This window comes from Lethenteron reissneri, chromosome 57, assembly GCF_015708825.2.
Source record: "Lethenteron reissneri isolate LAM-NWPU_2019-01 chromosome 57, ASM1570882v1, whole genome shotgun sequence".
NCBI classification, from domain to species: Eukaryota; Metazoa; Chordata; class Hyperoartia; order Petromyzontiformes; family Petromyzontidae; genus Lethenteron; species Lethenteron reissneri.
In genome coordinates, this window is record NC_083835.1 from 204,894 (window position 1) to 220,569 (window position 15,676).

A 15,676-nucleotide genomic window follows, 5' to 3' on the forward strand; every position below is an offset into this window, starting at 1 on the left:
CAAGCATTACATTTTGTAAAACTGGAATTTAAGAAAATATTATTTGGTTTTGATATCACTTTTCAAAGCATGAGCAAGGTTTTTTCTACTGTTTTAGCTAAGCATGTGGCTGGAGGTGGCTCAGAGGTCAGAGCGCCTGCACCGGTGAGATCCAGGGTCCAAATCCAGGATTTGGCCATCTTCCATTAAACCGGCGTCTCAAGCGCAGGGAGTTGGTGCTGTCCGGCGCAGAGATGGAGTCATGCAGTCAACTTGTGTGCAGGATCTGGGTACATTGTTACATTGTAGGACCATGAGAGGTGGTGGTGGCTTGGGGGAGTCCCTGATCCAGTGGTGGATTGATCATGGCTGATGATGACAATGGTGAAACGCTCACAGTCAGCTGCATTGCATAGAGCTTAGCTTGAGTAACTCATGCAGCAGAGCCCATTGAGATGAGAGGCAAGTGGTTGGTATTTTGTGTAAATGTCGGCATGAGCAGAACACTGCTGCGTGTCCCACGTGTGTCTGTGTCATCGTGTCTGTGTGTATGTGTCATCGTGGCTGTGTGTATGTGTCATCATGTCTGTGTGTGTGTGTGTCATCGTGTCTGTGTGTATGTGTCATCGTGTCTGTGTGTGTGTGCTGTTGTTCTGACTGCTCTCCTCAGGCCCCTGGGACAGGAAAACCTCCTGCTCCGGGGCGCTCGCCTCAAAAACACCGACGAGCTCTTTGGTGAGCATCCCTTGAGACCGCGTCTCCCTCCTCCCATGCTTTGCGCTTCCCCACAGCGAAGAGGGGAAGTGCAGGGCGCCCCACCTGCGTTCTGCTGGTCTGCAGCTCTCTCATCTCACTCTTGTTAATCTCTCCATCATCCTACTCAAGGACCAGCTGCAGCTCCTCTCGGACGGGGTGGGGGTGGGGGGGCAGTAGAGCGGTTGTGCGGGGGCCACCGTCGCAGCGGTTCACTGCTAATGAGTGTGAACTTAGGGGGACCGAGGGGACACTTGGTGGTGCGGGGCCCAAGCCAGCGCCTCGTGAGCGCCGGCCCGGTCTGTATCTCCTCTTGTCTCGGTGTAACATAGCCAAATTGGCCACTGCAAGGGCCTTTGTGGGCCAGATGTGACCTGCGGGCCCGCCAGGTGAAGAGGCCCACTGTGGTCGTGTGAAGTATCTGGTGTACCACGAGGCGGGAGCGGCCTCCCTGCCGTGGCCGGGGTCGTGTTTCACAGAGCCGCGTGGTTGCTTCTCGTCGCCAGGCGTCGCCGTTTACACGGGCATGGAGACCAAGATGGCGCTCAACTACAAGGGCAAGTCGCAGAAGCGCTCTGCCGTGGAGAAGTACGTCTCTTCTCTCCCGCGTGCTCCCGGCCACATTTTGTCACCCTCCCGAGTTGATTTGTTCACGTGTAACTTGTTCTCCACTCTCCTGCCCAAGTTGACATTGTTTAAGCCTTAACTCCGTTCGTCGGTAATGTGGGGTCACGATAATTCGAATGACTGATTCGATACGAACAGAACTTTGATGTAAGCCACGTTGCTATCTCATCTTCCAGTCATCTCGCTCAATTCAATACCCGACCTCAACGTGCACTTAGCCTGGCACAATCGCCATGGTGACGTCACTGCCTCTTAGTGGTGAAGGGCGGTTGTTGTTGTCTGGACATGTCTGTGTGTGGGTTTGTACATGCCTGTGTATGTGACCATACATGCCTGCCTGCGTGCATGTCCGTACGTATGTGTGTGCGTGTGTGCGCCCAGGTCGATGAACTCATTCCTCACCGTGTACCTCACCCTGCTGTTGGTGAAGGCTCTGCTGAGCACGGTGCTCAAGTACTGGTGGCAGGCGACGCCGCAGAATGACGAGCCCTGGTACAACGGCAAGTCCGACAAGCTGAAGCACGTCAACAAGGTGAGGGCCGTCACCATCTCCCCCACCTCCTCTTGTGAGGTCAGCTCTCACCTCCCTGGTTTGATGAATACTCCGGTAAATTCCTCCACTTGTGAATTCCTCGCGATCCAATCATGCGTTCAACAACTACCACAGTTGATTTCACAGATTCGCACTGTTATAAATTATACACATTCGTGTGTTCCATAGAAATTAACAATTTATTTCTGGCTTAGGCCATGTTATGAATTGACCATATCTGTGTCATTAAGAACCTTCCACCACCTGACACAGCCTAACTAAATACTTCTCATGTGCACTGGTGTTGTTTGGTCACACTCTTCCGTGTGACCGCTACGCGGGCCAAGCTAACGTGTGCGGTGTGCTGCGTGCCGTGTCGCCCCGGCAGTTCCTCGCCGGCTTTGCCGACTTCCTGGCCTTCATGGTCCTTTACAACTACGTCATCCCCATCTCGCTCTACGTCACCGTGGAGATGCAGAAGTTCCTCGGATCCCTCTTCATCAGCTGGGATATGGCGCTGTACGACGAGGGCTCCAACGAGCGCGCACTCGTCAACACCTCCGACCTCAATGAGGAGCTGGGCCAGGTGGGTTTGGGCGGATGTAGTGTCAACCACAGTGTCAACCACAGTGTCAACTATAGTATCAACTACAGGCCTCCCTGAGAGGTGTCCACCATAGTAAACATGTAATGTGTCTGTGAATTGTAAACCTTGGGTTTGTCTGTCAAAACTCAACCACAAGTGTCAACCATAGGCGCCGATATTCAGTGTGATCTCGATTATTCATAGCACGAAGGGCTTATTGATTAAACACAGTCTTCCCTGGGCACATTGGTCTGTTCTCAGCTTTCCAAAAGCACTTAAGAACATTCCATCAATTTGATTGTGTTCCACCATCAATAGCAGACCACGGTTCACACGTTCTACTGTGATTCGTTATTGCGTTTCGGGGGAGGCCACCACATCATTATCTGACCAAATCCGTGTCGTTAGGAACCCTCCACCACCTGACACAGCGACGCAAATTAACTGACTAGGCATGTAAGGGGATAATGATGCGCCAATGACGATTGTTTCGGCTCCCTGGGCGATTAGCTGGAAAGTTACGGCAAGTTTCGTTTGACTCCTGGCCTCTGACTGTTTCTATTGTGTGTGCATCTCTCTGTGTGTCTGTCTCTAACTGCCTGTACGTGTCTGTGCGCATCCCTCCGTGCATCGTCTGTCGTTTTGCGTCCATTCATGTGCGTCTGTCTGTCCGTGAGCGCAGGTGGAGTACGTGTTCACGGACAAGACGGGCACGCTGACGGAGAACGACATGCAGTTCCGCCAGTGCTCTATCGGCGGGGTCAAGTACGTGGAGGAGGACGGGGTCCTCCTCCCGCTCGGCGGCGGCGGTGCCGGTGGAACTGCCGACGACGACAATGGCGGTGCCGGTGCCGCCACTCCTGACAGCCCGGCCGCCATCTCCAGCAGCAACATCACTGTACGCTCACCGGGGCGGTGGGGGTGGGAGGGAGGTGCCAGGGACGCGGTGAGGTAGAGATGTAACTGGGTGACTGCAATGTGAGTGACCCATAATAGACTGTTAAATAAGTAAATACATTTGTATATATCCTTCTGCTCATTTCGCTTGTGCACCCGATGTCTCATAATGAGACGATACACCGGTGGGGAGAATCGTCGCGCGTGCCGCAGTATGACATCACAGATTAATCCGAGTGAACTCTGGCCCACGCCGTGGTGGGGCAGCTCTTTCCCATCTGCCATGCCACGAGAATAATATTTGCGACAGCCAAACAGATTTTTTACATTTTATTTTGGCCAAGTTGAGTGCAGAACCGAGCATAATGTGAAGTTGTTTTGGTCAGCTGATGAGGGGAGCGGCCCCGCGTCAGGCGAGCGAATGTCTCGCGTCTGCGCATGTTCCGTCACAGCCGTCCGTGGTGCAGTTCTTCCTGGCGCTGGCGCTGTGCCACACGGTTCACATCAGCAAGGAGGAGGGGGGCAGCGCGGACGAGGCGGGGGGCGCCTCCGCGGGCAGGGCCACGGGAAGGGGAGGCAGTGCCGCCAGCCAACCCGCCGTGCTCTACTACGCCTCCTCTCCGGACGAGAAGGCCCTGGTGGAGGCCGCGCAGAGGTGCGTGCTTGCGATCGGCTCGCGCTTACGGAGACGCGGGTGGAGATCGTGTTCCTGGGTTGGATCTATCCACCGGCGTAGTCTTGTGGGACGAGTTAATTCAGAAATCAGTGATGGGTGGAATTGAAAGGTCTCAACCTATTGCATGCTTACAATATAAATCGGAGCCCGTAGAGCAAACATGGTGGGAGTTATTTGCCTTATCTGTCAGATTCCTACATGAAGGAAAAACAGACTTGCTCCCGATAAATCACTCGCTACTCTTGAGAACTAGGCTGAATCACAGGCGGCAAATGCTGCGTTTGAACTGAGAATCTCAGAAGTGCGAGTTCAGTGCTTGGTGAGAAGTAAAATGTAACAGGATGGGTTGGTTGCATAATCATCGGTGACCAGGCTGTGGCCGTGAACTCTGCTGCACTTGAGCCCCGGAGCATCTCCGTGGTTGCTCTGTTGGTGCTGCCCCTGTGGTGGGGGCGGCGAGAACTCGGCGCCGCCGTGAGTGTCGCGCCGCCATGCGCCGCGTGTCTCCGCAGGCTCGGAGTCACCTTCCTTGGGCTGCACGGGGACATCATAGAGGTTCGAACCATGGGCGATGTGAACAGGTACGCACGCATGCGTACGCACACCGGGTCCACGCAGGGAGACGCACCCCACGAACCTGCTTCTTGTGCCGATTAGAGCCAGCCATTCCGATTATTTTGAGTAGCCGATTACTCCTCTGATTTTCAGGCACGTTGCTCGACTCGTGGGATTAAACAAAAATCCTCCAAAAAAAGTGTCACCCTTTTCTCGCCACTTCTGAGTGATAGATCCGTTGAGGAGCATGCCTCATGGATAGAATCGATCCACAGACAATCATATTCACTGCAGATCGATTCAGAAGCGCGGATTAACAGGAGTAGTGGATAACAAGTACACGGATAAGAGAGGAGGTTTCACTCTCAATGTGCGTAGCACGGGGCTACCCGGCGGCGTGCGTTTTGAAGTGAGGGGGCCCGTGGAAGCCGTGCGTGGCCCCGCCGTGCCGCAGGGCTGGGTTGCTGAGTGAGCGTCCGTGCCGCAGGTTCAAGCTGCTGCAGGTGCTGGAGTTCGACTCCAACCGGAGGTGCATGAGTGTCATCGTGGAGAAGGGGTCGGGTGAGTGGCGCGTGTGTGTGCACGTGTGTGTGTGCACGTGTGTGTGCGCGTGCACGTGTGTGTGCACGTGTGTGTGCACGTGTGTGTGCGCGTGCGTGCGTGCGCGTGTGTGTGCACGTGTGTGCGCGCGTGTGTGTGCGCGTGTGTGTGCGCGTGTGTGTGCGCGTGTGTGTGCGCGTGTGTGTGCGCGTGTGTGTGCGCGTGCGTGCGCGTGCGTGTGTGCGCGTGCGTGTGTGCGCGTGTGTGTGCACGTGTGTGTGCACGTGTGTGTGCACGTGTGTGTGCACGTGTGTGTGCACGTGTGTGTGCACGTGTGTGTGCACATGTGTTTGTGGTGCTGCCCCCACCCCCTTGTGTGCCGTGCCGGCATTCATACACGCTCGCTTATGGCACTTGCCCCCAATAATCTATGGAGGTTATACGGGGGACCTTTGTCTTTAGGTTTGAATGTGAAAACAAGGTGGTCAGACAATCACCTTTCGGTATTCCACACGAATGGGCCTCTTAGCTGGCGAGGTCATGGGTCATGGCCAACCTGGTCACACACCTCTCTCTCTGTCTCCCACAGGCGATGTCCTCGTCATCACCAAGGGAGCCGAGTCGTCCATCCTGCCCAAGGTCGTGTCGGGAGAGGTGGAGCGCACGCGGGCTCACGTGGACGAGTTCGCCATGGTATGGACCGGCCCGTGTGACGCTCCAACGACCATCGAGGCAGCAGTGCTCCTCTCGTATTTATCGCCCTACGGAGCCAGCGGTGCAAATTCCACATTCCGATGAAGGGGTCGAGTCTATCCACAGGACAACCTCTCTTGGCTTCCCCACAAATCCTCCCCCCAAGCAGGATTCGACCTCAAAACCTTTGGTTGCAAGCTGCCCGCTCCGCTGCCAAGCTGCTGCCCGCTGAGCTGCTGGCCGCTGCACCGCAACTGACGCTATTTTCTGGCCAACTAAGCGTGACATTGATTCTTTCATTACCATTCATCGCGCGGGACACAAGGGAGGGACTGAACACGTGCACTCTCACTGCGATAACTCAAGCCCCATCAGCACATGAAGCCTACAAATCAAAACACGGATTAACGTCTTTTGATTTGGGGCAATGTTAACGGCGCTTGCTCCAATAGTCCATTAAGGCTATATGGGGGATCTTTGTTTTTGCTGTTGTTACAAAATATGAAATGCAGCCATGACTATCATTGCAAGCAGTCGTGCTTAAAGATTGTTGCAACCTATTTCGACTCGACTGGAAGGATTTAACAGAGGGGCTCTTAGGTCAGCCCTCTCCAGCCGCCTCCCTGCCGCTTCTCCTGGGCTGCCTTCTAACGCCGTCCGCGAACGCGCGCCCCCTTGCTCTCCCCGACTGCCGTCACGCAGGAAGGCCTGCGCACCCTGTGCCTCGCCTACAAGGCTCTGAGCGGGGCGGAGTACTTGGAGACGGAGCAGCGGCTGCACGCGGCGCGCGTGGCGCTGCAGAACCGCGACGACGAGACGCGTGCCGCCTTCGACGCCATCGAGAGTGGCCTGCACCTGTTGGGGGCCACCGGCGTGGAGGACCGGTGCGTGCGGGTCGGCATGGCCAACCACACGTACTGCACTACATGTCTTTCACCTCACACACCGCCACGCCGCATGCCTTACATGTGGTGCGCCACCCCCTCCGCCCCCACCCCCTGTCCCCCCCCCCCACTCGCAGGCTGCAGGAGGAGGTGCCCGAGACGATCGAGGGGCTCCGGCGTGCGGGCATCAAGGTGTGGGTGCTCACAGGCGACAAGCAGGAGACGGCCGTCAACGTGAGCTACTCGTGCGGCCACTTGCAGCGCGGCATGGCTGTCCTGGAGCTCACGGTCCAGACCTCGGCCGAGGAGTGCGCCGAGACGCTGCTGCAGCTGCTCAAGCGGTGAGGTCGCCGCGTCCACGCGTGCGAGCGTTCACATGTGCACTCACGCAGTTTGTGGGCGCCAGGCCGTCTACCTCTCTTGTTGGAACCGGACGCGTTTCCTTCCACGCACTTTCCGTCTCCTTGCAACCTCGCCCGATATGTTGGTAGTCATCCAGCCCCGCGCTGTCGGCCGTCGCCATCAGGGATCCCGCGCATCGTCCCGTTCTTGGGCCGTGACCGAGTTCCATCCCTGTCTGTTCCGTTATTGTTCCACTCTCCTTTGTTTCATCAGCTGTGTGTGATGCAGCGGGTGTGCGCGCGCATTTTGCTTTGTTGCGGTGCAGGGTAAGGAGGGACGGTGTGACGAAGCAGGGCGTGTGTGTGTGCCATGTTGTTGCGCTACAGGATGAACGAGGACGGCGTGACGCAGCAGGCGCTGGTGGTGGACGGTGCGAGTCTGTCGCTGGCGCTGTGTGAGCACCAGGAACTCTTCATGACCGTTTGCCAGAGCTGCGTTGCTGTTGTTTGCTGCCGCATGGCGCCGCTGCAGAAGGCCAAGGTGAGCGCAGCGGATGGCGCTGCCGTGTGTGTGTGTTGGTCTTTGCGTATGTGCGTGTGAGTGTTGGTCTTTGTGTATGTGCGTGTGTGTGTGTGTTGGTCTTTGTGTATGTGCGTGTGTGTGTGTTGGTCTTTGTGTATGTGCGTGTGTGTGTGTTGGTCTTTGTGTATGTGCGTGTGTGTGTGTTGGTCCTTGTGTATGTGCGTGTGTGTGTGTTGGTCTTTGTGTATGTGCGTGTGTGTGTGTTGGTCTTTGTGTATGTGCGTGTGTGTGTGTGTTGGTCTTTGTGTATGTGCGTGTGTGTGTGTGTGTTGGTCTTCGTGTATGTGCGTGTGTGTGTGTGTTGGTCTTTGTGCATGTGCGTGTGTGTGTGTGTGTTGGTCTTCGTGTATGTGCGTGTGTGTGTGTGTTGGTCTTTGTGTATGTGCGTGTGTATAAGTCGGTCTTTGTGTATGTGCGTGTGTGTGTATAAGTCGGTGTTTGTGTATGTGCGTGTGTGTGTATAAGTCGGTGTTTGTGTATGTGCGTGTGTGTGTATAAGTCGGTGTTTGTAGACGCGTACGCGTGTGTACATATAAGCAGGAGTGTAGCGGTTGGCACGCCACGTTCTGCACCTGGCGACCCGAGTTCGAGTCCCGCTCACGGCCAACACCGGTGACGATTATCTTAACTGGTCCTGGGCCTCCCTCGGTCGACTCGGCCTCAAATGAGTATTTTGTGCAATGTGTAAACATTGCCGCTAGGGAGACAAAGGTGGCCGGGCTTGGTGCTGGCCACCCACCCCCTTATGTGCTGTGCCGGCCTTTATAGGTTCTCACCAACAGCACTTGCCCCAACAGTCTGTTCAGCCTTTGTCGATCTTTGTCATTGTGGTGGCGGTGGTGCAGGTGGTGCGTCTGATAAAGACATCGTCCAGCAGCCCCATCACCCTGGCCATCGGGGATGGAGCCAACGACGTTAGCATGATCCAGGAGGCGCACGTGGGCATCGGTGAGACACGGAGACACGAGGAGACACAGGGGCACATGGGGATAAACAGGGCGACATGGGAGACACGGGGTCAAACGAGGACACACGGGGAGACGCATGCATACAACAGAGACAATTTTTTGTAGAAGGGCCGATATTGCAGCTGTGTCAATGCAAATTAGTAATTTTCTGGTAATATTTTCGGCATTGGGATGTTTGGCCAAATTCCAGTTATGTTTTAAGTTATGGGAAGAAACCATAAAACTCGGAGGAAACCCATTGCAGAAGAGGGGAGAACGTCCCAACTCCACATAGAGTGGGGCCAGGATCGGGGAACCTGGTTCTTCTTGCTGTGAGAGGCAGGTGTTGCCACTGCACCACCACTGCCACTCTGCTGCTTGTGACCCTTGTATTGCCGCGAGACTCCGCGCCTCGTGCTCACCGGAGCCACGGGACGCCCGTGATAATCTTGTTACTCTGCTGTTTGGTTATTAGATTTTTCAAACAAGGAAGCAATTCAGTGGTAGGTTAATGTGGGTTTAATACAAGTTATGTCGTGGAGTCGGCGTTTCATGATGCGTGCATGCATCACACATGCGTGTCGATGACAATGATCGGTATCTTTATGGAGAGGATGATGTTGATTATGTTGACGCGATGGTTATCATGATGATGGTTATATTAATGACAGTGGTAAGCACAGTTACTGTGTCATAAGATGACAGTGATGATACGAAGATGATGGTTATAATGACGACGACAATGAAGATAATGATCGCGCCTCTTCTGTGCCACTCCCCCCACCCCCTGTGCGACACAAGGCATTATGGGTAAGGAGGGCCGGCAAGCGGTGAGGAACAGCGACTACGCCATCGCGCGCTTCCGCTTCCTGCTACGCCTGCTGCTTGTGCACGGACACTTCTACTACGTCCGCGTGGCCGAGCTCGTGCAGTACTTCTTCTACAAGGTGAGCAAGCGTTCTGCGTGTCTCTCCAACCTCCGAGCCGGCCGGAGCGCCCAGCCGGCGCTCCCGAGAGCTTGAGTTCGAACCCGGGATCTCGGCGGTGCCGTGGTTACCTCTCGCCGTACTCATCGCCGCCGCTCGTGTCGCTGTCTTCTTGTTGTTGCAGAACGTGTGCTTCATCATGCCGCAGTTTCTCTACCAGTTCTACTGTGGCTTCTCCCAACAGGTGATGCCTCCGTCCACTCACAGCCTCGTCTATCTTTTTTGTTATGACTACGTTTGGTTACCCAGGTCCCGCCAGTCTTGACTATTCTTCTAGAGGGTCCTGCCAATCTTGGACAGTAGGGGGCCACGATTGTTATGCATACTCACAATGGAGTAGTTTTCTGGGAATTAATAAAATATCCAAATGTGGAGCTTCGGTGCTGCCGTGCGTGCCGCCCCGCAGACGCTGTACGACAGCGCCTACCTCACGCTCTACAACATCTGCTTCACCTCGCTGCCCGTCCTGCTCTACAGCCTCGTGGAGCAGCACGTCAAGCCCGACATGCTCATGAAAACACCGGCGCTCTACCGGTGAGCGCAGCGCTGCCACAAACAATCGCGCGTCGCGCTCCTGGTGCCGTTCAATTTCGCTCCACGTTTTAACCGCAGCTTGGGGCTCTGTTGTTGAGTGCGGAGTGGTTGGCGCCGCGCTACTCGAAAACTCGGGCATCTTGAATTGGATTTCCGCTCACAGTCAACATTAGTGGCGAGCGATACCTGAAATGGTCCTGTGCCACCCATCAGTCTTTGCTAACTCTCACTGGCCAACGTGGTGAAGTATGGTAAAATAGCCCTCACGATGGACACGACAAAGAGAGGACTTGATCCAGCTGTGGTTTGACAAAGGGTTGTTTATAATTATTTCATCATCATCAGTCGTGAACAGAAGGGCCCTCCCCGAGTCGTCAACCGTCATGACTATTTCTCTTCACTGGAGCTCCCCTGTGAAGCGGTGTGGCCGGTTCTGTGTCTCCCGCAGGGACGTGAGCCGCAACTCGCTGCTGGGCGTGCGGCCCTTCATCTATTGGACGGTGCTCGGCGTCTTCGACGGCCTCGTCTTTTACTTTGGAGTCTTCCTCCTCTTCGGCCACCACACGTCGCTCTCCAGCAACGGGCAGGTGAGCGAAAGGCGCCGGCGCTCGCGACTCTGCTCGCCGCCGCTCGCTCCTCCGGCAACGTGAGCCAGCGGCGGAGAGGTGGGAGGGACGAGTGTGGGGCTCCCGCGGCGTTCGTGCAGCAAGGTGGCGGCGTGTCCGCGTTCCTGGCCTCGTCTCACACTTCCCTCCTCGATTACAGACTTCCTTCCCTTGCCGCCGAGCTCCCTTGCCTTCACGGCTCTTCTCTCACTCGCCCTCACTCCGCGTTCCTCTTCCGCCTCCTCCTCCTTGTGTTTCTCATGCTTGCTGATGAAAGGCCTACAATCCAAACAAGCACCAGGTGAGTTGGCGCTCTGCGTGTACCCTGGGAGTATGAGCAGCGTTGAGTTAGGATTGGGCCTTGGTGGGGGGTCGGAGTCTCGGGCGAAGGTTGACTGGGTCCTTCAACAAAGTGCCAAGGAGAGACACTTCATAGTGGGGCCTCTGGTTGACACTCGCAGAGAGGCCAGTGGAGGGATGCGAGGATCTCGCGCGTTGAAACCGAGATCACGGGGATTTTACCAGAAGCTCCGCCACGTGCGGTGACCCACAGACCGAGGCCTTCCCCAGGCCGCTGTGTGGGGGGACCCTGAGACGAGCGCCGGTGTCTCCCTCAACAGATGTTCGGGAACTGGACCCTGGGGACGATGATCTTCACCGTGTTGGTGTTCACGGTGAACCTCAAGGTGAGCCCCCTCTCGCTCCCTCCTTCCCCCCTCACTCCCCAACCCCTCCCCTTCCCAATCCCTCCATGGTGCAATTTCTATGGTAAAGTTGCCTGCGTAAGTGTTAACATTGATGACGGTGGCATTGATGTTGTGTTTGTGTACGTATGAGTGTGTCTTGGTATTTGTGTGTTTATATATACGTCTAAGTAGTGGCCTTCATAAGTCCTCACAGCCCCAAAAGCCTGCCTTTATGTCTATGTGTTTGTGTATATATGTGTTTTGTGGGGGCGTGCGTGCATGTTTGTGTTTTTGTGTGTGTGTGCGTGCATGTACCTGTGTGTGCGTGGTGTGTGTGGCGGTGCAGCTGGCCCTGGACACGCGGTACTGGACGTGGATGAATCACCTGGTGACTTGGGGCTCCCTGGGCTTCTACATCCTCTTCTCGCTCTTCTATAGTGGCATCATCTGGTGAGAGGGGTGCATGTGGTTGTGTGTGTGTGACTGTAGAGGAGGCCCTCCAACAACAGCGGAGGTTGGAGGGGTGAAGTAAAAAACAACGAAGGGAGCACCGGGTGGCTAAAACCCAGCGAGGTGGCATGTGTGCATGTGTGTTGTGTTATCAGTGATATCTGCGTGTAAACGTGGGTTGCATTGTTGTTAATGACGCGTCTCTGTAGATGCCTATATGTGTGTGCGGAACATGTACTTTGTGTTCACGTGTGTGTGCGTGCGTGCGTGCGTATTTACCGTGTGCGTGGACGCTCTCTCCGCGCGCACAGGCCGTTCCTGCGGGCGCAGGACATGTACTTTGTGTTCATGCAGCTGCTGTCGAGTGGCCCTGCGTGGCTTGGCATCATGTTGCTTGTCACTGTGAGCCTCCTGCCCGACCTGCTCAAGCAGACGGTGTGGAGGACTCTGTGGCCCACAGCCACGCAGCTTTTGCAGGTATTACGCAGGCACACACGCGCACGTACATGCACGAACGTGGATGGGAGAGCGGGGGGGGGTGATAAGAGAGACCTGAATAGGGGACAGGGGAAAGGGAGAGAGAGGCGACGATGGGATAGGGGCCGTGGCAAGTGGTGGACAAAGGCAGATGGGGGGTAGAAAATAAATAAAATATATAATAAAAACACAAAACACGCATTTATACATTTCAGAAAATTCATGTCCAAAAGTGAGAGAAGGCAGGTTGCCGTTAGCCAAGCGCGTGGGAAACCGATGCCTCCGTTGGCACGGGGTCGTCGCTCGCGTCCATCCACTTCGTGAGTGGTAACCTCGCGCTCTCTCTCGCCGAGTCCGGCTCCAAGCGGCTTTAGCGGGTAGGCCTCGTGTGAAGCCTGGAGCCGGTGAATCGACTTGAAGGATCTAACGTGGAGGTATAAGGGCAAATGTTACACGAGAGAACCTGTGGTGTGGAAAGAGAGAGAACGGCAGACAAGGAGAGGCAGCATTGAGGCGTCGGATCTTGCTTGCGCCGTTGTGCGGGCGTCTCTGTGTTTTTCGTTTGCCCATGTGGCGTGAGTGCTGCCCTGTTGCTATCTGTGTCTCCTCTCTTCCCTGTGCCGCTAAAATCCACCGTGTGCAGCCCGTGTCCCCTATTGAAGCAAGCAGTGAAATACGATCAGGGGGGGCGCGGCCGCGTGGCCCAGTGGGGCGGTATCGCACGTGGAGCCAATTTACTCGGAGGCCGGGGGCCGAATCGCGAAGCCCCCCACCAGCCATGAGTATATTTAATTGTTATCAGCGTTATCGTCCGCTGTAAAGTGAACGATAACGACTTTGGTGTCACCTTGTCTCAAAGTGAACAGCGTGTACGAGACAGGCCAACCAGATGAATAGACAACAGACACTAGACAGACAACACACTGCTGGATGAAGGCCTCGCGCCGTTTGTATGTATGTTGAACCTCTTTTGCACTGTATGTAGCCAACTGTGCTAATCGGTGGTACGTTTAGGTCTTTGGGGGGTTGCTCAACCATATTTCACCAAGCTGGTCCTCCGTGCAGGTTGGTGAAGGGGATGAGCAGGATCATTTTCGGACACCATTCGCGACTGATGTTAGCCGTGGTCGTACAGACGTGTTTCCGCGGGCCGCTGCTTGAAGGTCCCTGGCAAAGGGGCACCGTCGCCTATCTCCGCCTCTTGTTGTCCACCTCTCCCATGTGTCTGCTTCCTTGTCGCTTCGCCACGACGTCATTGCGCACGCCGCGTGAACGCGCGCAGCCGGGACGGCGCCGCCACTTCGCCGCCGCCGCCACGGCGCCGCCGCCACGCCAGCGTGTGCACCACGCGCCTGCCCGTGCACCCTGCCCCCCCGTGCCGTTGCAGAAGGAGGAAGACCCCCCGTGCGTACGGGGGGTGCTGGCGGGCGAGGAGCGCGGCCCGCCGGACGGAGAGGTGGCCGCGAGGCCCCTACTGGCCGGCCCTGCGCACGCTGCCACGTAAAGGCCCGTTCGCTTATGGGGTGGGGAGGGTGCACGCAGCTGCACGAGAACCCACGGGAACATTGGCACGCACGCTGGCCGCCTTGCAGCTTGCAGTGTGTTCCCTCGCCTCCTACCAACTCCCTCGCTGCTCTGTGCTGTGCTTGTGTGGGTTTTTCCAAGCTGCATTGGTATCATGGATTCTTTTTCTCTTGTCTAGAAAAACCTGGAATTGTAAATTCTGGCTTTGTTATCAGCTGGGCAGCGCGAGGTTGTGGTTGGCTGTACATGGTCACGTGATCAGCAGGCACGCAACAATTCACCCCCTTACCCTTTTTAGCCATTTCGTGAATTGTGATGATTTTAAACCATAAATCAATTTCAGAATCGGTTATTAAAATTTTATTCCTCGCCCCTCCATTAACTTAATTGTCATATTTGCATACGATTTAGCCGGGTGTTGGTGGCGGCTACGCATGCCTGTAATCCAGCACTGTGGAGGCGAGGAGGGTTGGTGGATCACACATATGTTGTGAAACTGCGTGGGCGTTGCAGTGCGGGTTAGAGTGTTGCCCCCTCGCACTCGTGGGGTTTCTTCAGGTGCTCTGGTTTCCTTCCACATGTAAAACTCTGATTAATCGTCTGAAAACACCTGAAGATATAGGGGACCACGGGGCTTGGACAGTTGTTGGCCCGCGTGGTTGCTGCTGCCTTCCTGCTTATCTGTGGTTTCTCCTGGCTCCTCTGAGATGTTCTGCCTTTGAGAGTTAGCGACTACCGCATTATCATATCGTTTATCTACATTGTAAAAAAAATCACCCCCGCCACATTTGTTGCGTGTATTTTGAGCTTGGGAATCCATTTCAACCAGTGTTTTGTCACGCCCAGCGTTCGCGTTCCCGACGTCACTGACCAAACCAGCGGCGATTGCAAGTCTGGCCTGGGTTCAGTCCCCGACTCTCTCTCTCGTCCCCTGTTTCTGCATGGGTTTCCTCTGGGTGGTTCTCCAGTTTCTTTCCATAGTGTTAAGAAAACCCACACATTGTCACTGGCTTCGTACACGGTGACATTGCCCCCAACTACGAAAACTTGGCAGGACCCTCCTGAAAAAGAGTCTTGAGACTCAGTGAGGCTCTCCATGGTGAACAAGTTTAGTAACAATAGCACTAATTGGTCACTGCTGAATGAAGGTCTTTTGAGGCCACCGCCATCTCCCATGGCTTGCGATGGAATGATCCACCTGGTACCTGTACATGAGATGATTTTGTCGCTCTGTCTGCGGACGGAAATGTTTAGGTTACTTTTTAAATCTTTCTGTTTTTGTGTAAATCCTTGCAATCGGTATGTCCCCCTGAACATTGTGTTCCGGAGTCAAATGGTCCCTTTGATGATGAAGTTTACATCGGAGTCCTGTGCTGGGAGTGGACGCGCAGAGATCACTACGCCCGCATGCCTGATGTTCACTGGTGGCAAAATGAGCCTCGTGTGAAACGCAGCGATTCCAGTGAAACTGAACCGAGACAAACACTGGCAGTGTCACCGGGCTGCTACACAAACCTGAATGGAGAACGGGTGGGGATCATTACCAATGCCTTTGTGCCACTGGACACAGGAAATAATTGGAATCCAGTTTAATTTTCGTAGAAAAGATTGCATCTGAACTGACAATTACCAAATTACATAAATGCGAAACTAGACATTGCGTAGAGTGAGAAACCGAAGATAGAAGGAAACCCATAAATTAATGAAGAACCCTCGACTGCAACGCAGGAGGAGATGTATAACAGCAATGGCACCCGGTCCGTTTCTCTCACTTGTTTTCTCACCATGGTCCCACCAGCAGAGTGGATAAGAGTGACTGGC

General features: G+C 55.1%; 1 protein-coding gene across 7 annotated transcripts in view; it reads left to right on the plus strand.

Moving 5' to 3' along the window:
- The window catches only part of ATP11B (ATPase phospholipid transporting 11B (putative)), a 41,402-nt gene that overhangs the window by 16,683 nt on the left and 9,043 nt on the right, over positions 1-15,676 (plus strand). For 3 of the 7 annotated variants that reach the window (XR_009756943.1, XM_061575068.1, XM_061575073.1), the window contains exons 9-28: positions 650-714; positions 1,239-1,320; positions 1,741-1,891; positions 2,280-2,477; positions 3,160-3,375; positions 3,827-4,029; positions 4,563-4,631; positions 5,093-5,166; positions 5,735-5,838; positions 6,541-6,722; positions 6,860-7,063; positions 7,451-7,604; positions 8,492-8,594; positions 9,395-9,540; positions 9,704-9,763; positions 9,986-10,113; positions 10,562-10,700; positions 11,339-11,404; positions 11,751-11,854; positions 12,166-12,331. Coding sequence is in view for 6 of the 7 variants with exons in the window: in XM_061575068.1 (XP_061431052.1) it covers positions 650-714; positions 1,239-1,320; positions 1,741-1,891; positions 2,280-2,477; positions 3,160-3,375; positions 3,827-4,029; positions 4,563-4,631; positions 5,093-5,166; positions 5,735-5,838; positions 6,541-6,722; positions 6,860-7,063; positions 7,451-7,604; positions 8,492-8,594; positions 9,395-9,540; positions 9,704-9,763; positions 9,986-10,113; positions 10,562-10,700; positions 11,339-11,404; positions 11,751-11,854; positions 12,166-12,331 (2,614 nt within the window). In the remaining variant the exon portion in view is untranslated. Of the gene's footprint in view, positions 1-649; positions 715-1,238; positions 1,321-1,740; positions 1,892-2,279; positions 2,478-3,159; positions 3,376-3,826; positions 4,030-4,562; positions 4,632-5,092; positions 5,167-5,734; positions 5,839-6,540; positions 6,723-6,859; positions 7,064-7,450; positions 7,605-8,491; positions 8,595-9,394; positions 9,541-9,703; positions 9,764-9,985; positions 10,114-10,561; positions 10,701-11,338; positions 11,405-11,750; positions 11,855-12,165; positions 12,332-13,613; positions 13,855-15,676 lie in introns of all 7 variants that reach the window. The other 4 variants (XM_061575069.1, XM_061575070.1, XM_061575071.1 and 1 more) reach the window with 4 other exon arrangements.